Source organism: Hypomesus nipponensis, chromosome 23 (assembly GCF_054491055.1).
Source record: "Hypomesus nipponensis isolate SF chromosome 23, ASM5449105v1, whole genome shotgun sequence".
NCBI classification, from domain to species: domain Eukaryota; kingdom Metazoa; phylum Chordata; class Actinopteri; order Osmeriformes; family Osmeridae; genus Hypomesus; species Hypomesus nipponensis.
Window position 1 is genome coordinate 9,181,564 of NC_140383.1, and position 11,405 is coordinate 9,192,968.

At 44.1% G+C, this 11,405-nt stretch overlaps 1 protein-coding gene across 2 annotated transcripts; it reads right to left on the reverse strand.

Moving 5' to 3' along the window:
• Window positions 1-266: 266 nt before the first annotated feature.
• On the reverse strand, window positions 267-10,609 carry vwc2l (von Willebrand factor C domain containing 2 like). 2 transcript variants are annotated; one of them, XM_084689735.1, is made up of 4 exons: window positions 10,220-10,609; window positions 7,522-7,635; window positions 4,032-4,161; window positions 267-418 (listed from the first exon to the last, which is right to left on the reverse strand). In XM_084689735.1, exons 1-4 carry the CDS (start codon window positions 10,607-10,609, stop codon window positions 267-269), a joined length of 786 nt encoding a protein of 261 aa, XP_084545861.1. The 2 variants fall into 2 exon arrangements, with proteins under 2 accessions (XP_084545861.1, XP_084545862.1); XM_084689736.1 differs by lacking the exon at window positions 7,522-7,635.
• Between the last annotated feature and the right edge of the window lie 796 nt (window positions 10,610-11,405).

Consider the following 11,405-nt stretch of genomic DNA (forward strand, 5'->3'; position numbering starts at 1 on the left):
ATACGTTTGTCCTCATGAAATATAGAAACTTTGTGGGAAAGCAGCAGATAAGCATAATTATTAGAAAATAGATAGGCGACGCGCCACTGCTCCTGGGTGAGTTTCATTTGTTGTTTGTTTTGAACGAGAGCGTCTCGACGAGCTATGCAGTCTCAGGTTGCCTAGGAATTGTGCTCCTGTACTGTCAATCCTCCAAGATAGGCATCAGGTTTGGCGTGGCAGGGCGCTACCCGGCATGTCACCGTCACTGATCCCCGGTGGGGTTTCTATGACAACGTCTGGCCGTTGAGGCACTCCCGCCTCAAGCACTGCGCAGGCTTCCACCAGTCTCCGTTGAAGCAGCGGCAGATGGTGCAGTCGTCCACCTTCACTTCAATGCCGGCTGGGATGATCGTCGTTCCGGCAAAACAATTTGGACCTGCCGCATGGGAGGAAGTCAAAGAAAGGAGGGAGGGAAGGAGGAGGAGAGACAGACGGGGAGAGGGGGGAGAATACACAGAAAGAGAAGGAGGCATGAATGTGCGGCCCCCCCCCAAGAGGTTATCTGTTAGAGAGGGATGGTGGAGAGAGGCAGAGAGCCCAGGAGAGTTGGAAGTCAGAACAGACGCACAGATCTTTTCACGGGCATGCACCGATGGGCTTGTTTTTGCAACACTAAAGCGCTTTTGTTAGCCTCCCTCTCCCTCGACATGGAGCGCTTTGCATCCTAATGTGCCACAAGCAGAGCCGTGGAGAGCAGAGGAGGCTGGCTAGATGCAGGCCCTGGCAATTGCAGGCTTGGCAGAACGCTGAGGTTGGAACGCAGAGAAAGCTGCTTTGAGAAGCAGCAGGGAGGAGAGTGTTAATCACTCTCGTCTGCATGACAAGGCCTTTTGCCTCCTCCGAAAGCTGCGGCTTTCAGCACACAGCTTTTGGCACACAGCTTTCTCGACACCAGACCAACTTCAATAATCACTTCTGATAAAAAAGGATTAATCGATGTCCTCCTTGAAACACTGTTCCCAGATGACTCAGCTTGTGTGTCTTGGTTGAAGGAATTTGTGTATTTTGTATCAAATGATGTGGATTTTCTTTATGATGTGTCTTTGAAACAGCTGACACATTTAATATGATTGACAATCAGTTGTCTTTATCCAGGTACGGGATGCCTAAGAGTTACATTAACATAGGCTAATCCTAAAGCCAACATCTATCTGCAATTAAGGTTTCCTGAATTACTACTGGGTTCTGCTTCTGGCCTTGAGCGAATACCACTTTCTTTCCATCTAAGTACAGGGAAGTATGCCGCTGCCAAGAACTGGCTCTAGTTTTAATCATTTGAATTAAGCAATCAGCGGCTCAATTGGTGTGACGGTGACATTGGATTGCTCTCCTAAATGCAAATCTATAAAACCTGTGTGATTCAAGCTTTGAGTAAGGAGGATTTAGTATGGGATCTGCCTGTCTAAGCTGGGAGAAAACACATTGACCTTGACTTACTTTCCTCCAATAATGACTAATATTGAAAATCCAGCAGGCAAGGGAATTATTTCGAAGCTTGGTACAGAAGGACTTAAAGTGCAAACGGCAATAGTGAGGTTAAGACGTGTTTGTGTAATTAAAACTAGCTTGTCTGGGGGCTTAAGCAACCATTAATTATACTTGGCTCAGGTATTGACCCGATATTGGCATGATCAGAGACAGACATGTGCCAAAAACACACGCCCTCACCAGCTACTGTACACTACACAGCAACAACCAAACTCTTGTGAAACCAAAGTGTTTGGTTTTCCAAAGATGACGGAGCATAGCTCTTCCTGCCCTCAACAATAGTGGAACTGAAGCATGAAGTATGTAGATGTTACGTGTCATAACATGCTTTCTGCCCGCCTAATGAATATGTGCTGCCATAAAGGCTTCGGAGGACGAGTCACCTGGTAACTGCACCATGACAACATCCATTAGATCTGCACCGAGAGGATACATGGGGTCTCGTTCTATTGATCCTCCTCAGGACAGCAGACAAACATGGCATTGGGCAAGTGGGCAAGCACTGGCGCTGCCAGGTTTGATTGTTTATGGCCCGATAGATCTGAGCGCCTTGAGGCCACAAGGACAACGTTTCCACCACCCGTCACCTTGGCAGGCTCACGGACAACAGGCCGGGCTGATCGTCCATTCAGCCAATGAAAGTCATTCGATAGGTGGGTCTTTTTGTGGACCATCAGCCCCCCACCATAAATCTGTAAACATACCGTGTACTTGTGTGTCTGCGTATGTCTATACTATGTGTCTGCCATCTCGAAATGTGTGTGTGCGTGCGTGTGTGTGTGTGACAGGAACATGAATTGTATAAAGGGCCATATCTCCACAGCCCATGTTGACGCTACTTGTCCATCAACCACTGTCAGCTCTGATAACTGTTACCTGACTCCAGCTGTCTCTGTGGCATTAGATGACAGTCTTCCAGGGCATCACAGGGAAAGAGGAATCAAAAGTGACACCCCGATGAAATATTGAGACAGTGGGTTCCCTAGTGTGCATACATGAGCGGAGTAAGATAAATAAATGCGCATAACAGGACCACTAATCAACCTCAGACTTTTCTTGATTACATATCTTCCTGAAGACTCCATGGGGAGCCCAGTCTGATGTCTTTATCTAGCGACAGAAGCCAATGTGCTCCTGCTGATGAGCGTAAGAGCTCCTTCTCTATGACTCTGTGTGTGTGTCCAATCAGATGGGCCTTGCAGGCCTGAACATCTGCCTACTATCTCAGAAGCAGGTGAAGGTAAAAAAAAAGAAGCATGGCTGTGTCCTGAAGGTATTGGATGAGGGGATTGATCCTCCCCCGGTCAGCCAGAAACGAGTGTTAAACACTCCTCCACCACCCCGCTCCAAGCCATCATCTGCCAGGGTTGGCTTGACTTCCCTGTGGGGCCCAAGACGACATGCTCCCCTGAAATGCCACTGCCGCGAGGGCGTCACCATATCCTGTCTGCCTAGATTAGCTCTTACTTCTCCTTTAGGCTGGCGCGCGTGTGTGTGTGTGTGTGTGTGTGTGTGTGTGTGTGTGTGTGTGTGTGTGCGTGCGTGTGTGTGTGTGTGCGTGGGTGTGGTGTATGTGTGTGTGTCTGCCTGTGTATGATGTAGTGAGTGGGGCATGCACTTGTGGTTGTGTGTGTTTTGTAGGTGTGTGTTTGTGTGCGTACTGTGGATGGAAATGTCTGCCTTGAACATTACATTACATTTAGTCATTACAGCTCCCTAAAATCTTCACTGTGCTTCACTGTGGGCACATTGTGCCACAAGGTGAAAAACAGCTAACATACTTTTGAGAAGCTGATCATTTTAGTTGCTCCCAGAGGGTAAGTATATCTCTAAATATGTAATCATGTATTTACAGTATTTACTTTCCACTTAGCCTGGCACTATCTCCATGTGAAAGTTACACAAATTACATGAGACATTAGTGTCCCCTTTGTTTGACAGAGCTTTGATCACATGATCACCATTCCTATACATCGATAACACAACGACACATAAAACAATGGAATGAAAGTATTTTGGTCCTTTCTGTTACTGGGTTTCCCCCTAGTCGTGAGTTGTGTCCAGATCAATCCCTGTTGGTGAGGTCACCCAAGGGTAAGGCTTAATCTTCAGTATTGGGCTGTTAAAGGGATATCCCAGCACCTAACTGGCCAATGAGCTATTGGAATCCTTTAATTCCAATTTGGGGATTGGTTGTGTCTGACAAGGACATCAGGACCAAGGAAGATGAAGGATTCTCTAGGGGCCTATTATTCCCTCCCATCACAACCTTAATCAATGGGCCAATGTTTATTCTGCTTAGTGTGTCATCTATAATTAAAGGCAATTCTTCTCATTATTGGCAAATATGCCCAAGGTAATGATTTAGACTCATAAAACATAAATTACAACTCTGTTGACAAGAACACGAAAACACAGACTTTGCCACAGGTATGCACTTGTTTTGGTGTGTGTGTGCATGTGTTTTTTTAAGAGATACAGATAGAGAGAGCGAGGCTTACCATTTTTACAGATGGGGCAACACTGCTCAGGCTCGTACACGGGGTTGACACACTCTGGGACGGCACAGTCCGACACCACGCAGTGCACTTCGTTATTTGGTTCACAGCGACACCATTCACAGGGGGACGGCTGGGGACAGAGCCAAATAACCATGTGTAAGTTAGATGACTCTGTGACTCCAATCTTAGTACCTCTCTGTTACAACTGTGTAAAAGTCCAAAGGTTTGTTAGTGTATGTAGTGTGAAATGTTAGTCCTCAGTTTATCTGAAACACCGTGTCTGGAACCCATTTTTATCACTGACTTATTTTCTTATTGACAGTGTATGAATTTACAAAATATAGTAGGGTGAATTACTAATACCTAGGTACTTCCATATATTCTATACATCATCCACTGTGGGGAGGGAAAGAATTATTGTCAAAACAACTCTTTCTGAATACTATTTTCACCTGGAAGATGCAGTGCACACTGTATGTAAATATATTTTCTAGAACTATTGGAAAAAACAACATTTGCACTTTTGGTCTAGTGTCAAGATAATATATTTGCCTATAGCTATGTACATTTATGGAAGAAGAACATTCAAGTTTACCATGTCAAGAAAAGGCAGTTCATGAACTAATATCAGCTCATTTGTCACTGACGTATTACTGTATTTCATGATCCAGAAGGTTGGCTAAAGGAACTGCAATTCCTAACAAGACATTAGAACACATGGAAGCAGTAAAACTTCTAGATGTTTCTCCTTTCATCCGGTCCATAGTTTGCTTGAGTCAAAGAGGCTCGTGCCATTGTTTCTTCTTTGCGTTCTGCCTCATTAACAATGTAGCTGACCACGCTAGAGGCTTACACTCATAAAAAGACCAGATGTACCTCTTCCCCTGTAGTTGTTCCTGCCCTTGAGTGGTTTGATTGTTATAGCGTTTCATATATGCTTCAAAACATGCGCACATAGAAGACAGAGTACTAGTCATAGACACACCATGGCCCCTTCTATACTGAAACAGACTCCTATTAGCAGTGTTTAACATCCCTACAGCCTTGTACCCTTTCCCTGACCTGTTTGCCCGAAGTGTGCCAATTAAACAGCAAGATGTTGACTCATGCATATGGAGGAAGGCTACAGCTTGCCTGGAAGACCCAGTCTGCTGTCGGGATGGGGAGGGAGGGGGTGTCAATAATGGTACAGAGGGGTGAGGGGGGTGCCCTCACAGCAGTTAGGGTGTTTAAGCTAAAGTACAGCTATGGTGTAATTACCATAGAGAATGGCCTGCACACTAATTATTCCTCTATCTGTTCCACCAATAAGAATGTCTAGCCTCAGAAGCAGGGCTTGGGAACAACTTAGCCATGAAAATGGCCCCTAATTGCACCAAGCTGAGTGGGAACAAACAGGCTTGTTGTGTGGCTATTCAGGAGAGAGTAAAACAACCACTTTGCAATGTTTGCTCTTGCATGTTGGATTTGTTTCTTTGCTACTTCAAAGGTGGACAGCAAACATTAGTATTTACATACAATGTTGGAAAGCCATAGCATCCTTTGAATAGCTGAGTGATGCATGTGTCGATGAAGAAAATGTTAAATGGCAATAGAGCGTTATGGAAGTTTCTGAGGAATGGGAAGCAAAAATGACTTCAAATGTGTACTCAGATGTGAACAACCTGCTATTGATTGTTATCTTTGCTGATCTACTAGACCAGGAACATGTGGTTTCCTGCATTGTAAAAGCCCTATTGCATGTGATATCTACTTTGAAAATGTTAATGGCTGCAGTGGATGTGGCTGACTCAGTTCCTGATCTATTCCTGATCTTCAGCCAAGTCCGTGGACAAGTTGATGACTCAAAAACATCCAGTTAAAACATTGACATGCTTCAGCTGAAATCTATTTATAGTAATGCCATAGTAGACTTTACTATTTTTCTGAAAATAAATAAGGCACAAAGTGAATGATGCTGCTCTACTCCCTAGGGGGACATTAGGGATGGATGGCTGCATTTGATAAGCATTCATTTACTTTCTTCCACATTTTTGTTGGGTCGTTGCTAAGATAAAACAAAATTCACAGATGAGCATGTATATATTTATACACAATAGCCTGTGTATATTACACAATGTTTGGTTGTTTTGTTAAAGCGTATACAGCTGAAATGATGAGTCTGATCAGTAGGAAGCTTAATATACTACATGCATTCTTTAATACGTTGCCAGACTCCCATCAATGTATTTACCCGAGAGGTGCTTTGAACACAAACATTTGTGTGAAGCCAAAAGACCGAAGTAGATTCTTGCCTTTTGTGTTGACTGACAAAAGAAAATAGACCACAAACACCACATTTAGCCATGCTGGCGGCTATGTATGCGTTTCTGAACTAGTTCCTCATTGTTCGTTTCCAACCTACTGAGGTGCAAGGGAACTGACCATCATCACCCTCTGCAGAGACCTCATCTAGCCTGTGACCGCTGCTGTGGCAGGGGTCCAGAGAGGCGGACAAACAACCGCAGGGAAGGGGAGGAGGGGTGGTGTTGGGGAACATGCATGATGCCGAAAAAGTGGATGCCAGTGATGGATAGAAAGCCACTGAATGCACGCTGTTCTTTGCCCACATCAAAAACACCTTAGCAGTGTCGGGTAGTGTAGACAACAGAGCTACAGTAGGAGAGGGGAGTGGAAGCAGATGCTAAATGCACAAAGCAATATTTGGCTTTGTTTTTTATCTGACTTCACAAAGCTTTAAGTTAAGGGAAGGTGTGCCTGTCCTTCACTGTCTCAAACCTCCAGTTATGTTTGGCCTTCTTGTTTGCTCTCAATCAGTTTTTTTGATTAAAACTACATTTTTTTTACCTCTGGCAAATTAGATTGGAAAATCAATTTGAGTGACTCATTTTAGCTTCTTTTTATAGCAGTTTGCTCTCAAAGGTGTCACTGCTGAAGAGCATACTCACTAATTACTGTGGCAGAGAAAAGATGGTTCTGTAAGTGTGTGTGCATTTGTGTGTGCAGGTGTATGTGTGTGTGTGTGTGTGTGTGTGTGTGTGTGTGTGTGTGTGTGTGTGTGTGTGTGTGTGTGTGTGAGAGAGAGAGAGAGAGAGAGAGAGAGAGAGAGAGAGAGAGAGAGTTAGAGATAGAGAGAGAGAGAGAGAGAGAGAGAGAGAGAGAGAGAGAGAGAGAGAGAGTATGAGTACATTATGTGAGCAAATGAGAGAGCTTTCACCTACACACTTTATGCGCTCATGTAATGTCTTTTTTTTTTTTTTTTTTGAAGAAAAAAAAATATATATAAAGATTGTAAATGGTTTGCTATCAGAAAACAGACACATCAAAGATGCTCTGGACAGAGATTGCATTGATGTGTCCTCCTCCTCCCTCTCAGTCATTAACCCTTCCCCGTCTCCACATGCCTTCCCTGGGGATCTCAGGGGCACGGATGGGATCGATCTGAGTTCACATCCCAGCCCTAGCCTGTCCGCCTGGGATCTGAACTCACCCTATATCTCCTGGTTCTTGATTGGAGCTGTGCTGAGGCCAGGGGCACGCCGGCAGTGATGTCTGGTGAACTGGTCCCTTCCTCGGCGGGCGGGGAACCCTGTAGGTGAAACACCTACCGAGGGTAAGTGGCATAGCTCTCTTATAGGGCAGGTATAGTATACAACACAGCAGCACAGTCCCACTACTTCTGCTACGTCACTCCATTATTCTACCTCTAAGTCTCCAGAACAACCCCACTTCGCTAAGAATAATCTTGGAAACTGGGCACAGTGACAGAAGATATATAATGAATGGAATTACTACGAAAATGATATGAAATCTATGGAACTTAACTTCTGGAGACTCCCTACAGGTGATCCTTAAATGACTCGTCACATTGATCAGGACACGATCTATGCGACTTCACATGGACCACATTATCACAACCAGATGACTGTGCAAGGGCCCGAGTTAGATCTTCAACCTTTAAGATGACAGTCCTGCCTGGGCGCGCTGCTCTCAGAGATGCTGATCTGGGTTGGACTCTTCCCCCACCCGCAGCCCTGAATAAACGTGGACCTCAGCGGGAAGCTCCAGGACTCCCAGTCAAGGAAATGCCAAGTCGGCCCATACCAAAGGTTAGCCTGTCGGCATTTCTTAATTGGGACGTATATCAGAAGAACTGACGCCCTCTGATCTCTTTCCACACTCTTGGAGGCCGATCTTCAGTCCATAACTCAAAGCAATGGCTCAAACACCACACTGGCCAGGACATGCCATAATGACTTGTGTCACAAGCCATCAGCGACTACAGCAATAGTCAGTAAGCAATGCTACTGCAAGGCCTACTCATATTTGTCATCGGTTATTTAGCTAACTTTCTGAGGGTGGCCATCGCCCACAAAGGGTTCCTCTCCCTTTGTCCACACAGTGTAATTTCTCGGTTCGAAAATCAATAGGAACAAATGAATGTTTTTGTCAAGTGGCACGAAACGTCCTTCTCTCCCCTGGCCACCACTCAAGGTTAGTGGGGATGTGAGGGGGAGATGCACTATTGATGGACTTGATCTCACATCAAACTGGCAGGCTTACGTGTCCACAGGCTCCCTCTCAGGAGAATGTGGACGTGAATCACAAAGCAGGGCTAAAATACCTGCTGCTGTCCAGCCAGCAGTCACCGATCACATTGGATTAACTACACTACATAGGTTCAAAGGGTTGATTCCACAGACCCAAGGCAACTTCCCTTAAGTATGCCCATGTTAATACCTAATGCAGGGCTCTTGTTGGAGATGAAAAGCCTTGTAAACAATGCTGCTCGAGAATAAGTGGCGTGTGTGTCACGTCATGAGACTATGAGGCAGAATTGATTGGTTGCCATTTATGTACACATGCAACTTGACAATGTGAATTATAGGACCTGGTTTCTCTAAGAAACTAAAGGCATTGACCATACCGTCAGCACAGTGCTGATTTACTGTGATCTTTACTTAAACGTTCACTTGCATTAGAATGTAAAATAACCCTTCCTTTCATGCTTAGACCCATAGAACATGATGAGATTTTTAAAGCAATCAAATGAGCACTACCAGCCAACTACATGATTTAAGCAGCACCATTTGGGCATTAACGATTATAGGCTTGGATCCTGATGAAGCAATAGGTGGCACTGGCAACCTCAGACATTAAAGATAACCTTAATGCACAAATCAGCCTTCATGGCAGTAAATGCACGTCATACAGTATGTCTTTAATAAGGACAATAAAGAAGATATTGTGTTTGTCTGCGATTTAGGATATCTGTGTAGGCTTTCTCACAAATGTCAAATTATACACTCCTTATGCCTCACGCTGTCTATTACATACTACTATACATTATCTAAGCAGATGTTGGATGTTTAAATGTAGGTATATTTGGCAGTATGTCTAAACCTCCCCCAATATGCTTGACCAGAATGCTGATGTCCTCGTTTCCTACAACTCTATGACTGATCTGTCTTCCTCTACACACTGGATCAAATTAATAAAATGAATCTTATCTATGCTTGTTGAGTTGCATGAGATGTTAGTTCGATGAGATTATTCGTATCTGATATTGGAGCTTTATGAGTCTTAGTGTGGACCAATGATGAGAAAGGTCCTCCTAGGTTCACCAAACAACAGAAGTACCAGATGACATGAATCTACATCTCTACTGTGTGTTGTATGTGGGCTCCCCATATGACAGCATGACTTGTTGCCATGAAAATGAATGCTAACTGCTATCAGCTACATTTGCCCATGTTACTCACATGCATGTTAATGATAAACTCACACATGTTAATGCTAAATTCATACATGTTAATGATAAACTCACACCTCCAAATTCGCTTTATATTTATATTATTTTTCCAAGAGGAATCTACTTGGGTCCCCCATTGTGTTGTTAATGAGAGACAGAGCGAACCACCTGGAATGATTATGGATATCGTGTCAACACTAATCAAGCATATCCTACAACCAAGTGTGACAGTTGAGACTGGTGTGTGATTTCGTTTTATTGTTGTAGTTTTCACTTAGTTTCCATTGATGGATTTATGCACACAGGTGCGCAGGCCACGATGAGTGCAAACTGTTAATGTTGCCTATCCCTTTGCTTGTACCTCAAAACATGGCGCAAATTAGCCTACACGCAGGCCTCGTAAAAGATCGCATTAAAGATCGTTCTACTTTCTTACCTTGAATTCTTCCAAGATTTTGTAGGTTTTCCCCCGATATTCACAAAAGTTTTTGACCTCTTTGCATTCGGGGCAGCATCCATTGTGCTCCACCTTTGTGCACTTCGGATGTATTTTGGGGCACTCCGGCTGGTCACAAACGGGTCCGTCCTCAGTGCAAACGCACGGGCAGTTTGAATGTCCCGGGAAGAACCGTTCCCCAAGTTTGTACACAAAACCGCTGTCATCCACACAGCCTTTACCCCGGTAATCGTCAAAAATTATGTTGTCGTTTACAGTCCGCTCGGCCTCGTCCGCGGGATAATCCTCGGGACTGACGGACGCCGGTGACACTGTGACAGCGTTCAGAGCGAGAAGGACAACACAGATCGCTGGAAAGAAAGGGCCCATCCTTCGCCACGGTATTCCTATTGCAGTGGAGAAGAGGAGTCTAAGATGAATTGACTTTCCTTTTTCCCATTTTGAGCTGTAGCCTATGGAGGAAGAGAAGGCTGTTGGACATGTGCTGAATGAATATGCTGCAATGTGCATATGCAGATGGATGATCAGTGATATACCGTACATTTGTATATTTAGACACCTTGAATAGGTTGGTGAAGGAAATCAAATAAACTATCAATAAGGGGAGAACTACTATCACATCAGTGTGTGTGCGTGTGTGATGTGTGTGCGTATATTCGCGTAAATGTTGATGGAACAACAAAAGGTAGAGGGAGAGACACTAATATTATGTGATCACTGCAATTCTGAAAGAAATTATACCGACGATTGTTTATCATTCCTAAGGTTTTTTATTTTTTGTCTACCAACTTTAAATAGCCTGCTTGTGTATGGCAAATGACAGTTTTAAAACAGGTATTTATACTGATTTGTGTCGCGTATCTTGTCAAAATGTATCTCAACTACATTCTTATGAATTAGGGTAAATGTTGATCTCCACGGTTTTTGCTAACTGCGGAGAGGGCGTTAATCCAAACGCATCGGCCCTTGCGATATGAGAAATGAGCCTTCACTGAAGCAAAATCCAATTGCAGCATTTAGACTAATCTCTTAAGCAAAACTGTCGAGATACTTACTGCATTGACAAAGTGGTCTGTTATACTCTCAGATATTTCGAGTTTAAGACTCCGATTTTCAAATACATTTAAACAAACACGGGTTTGGAAAAAAACAAGGGTGAGGTTTT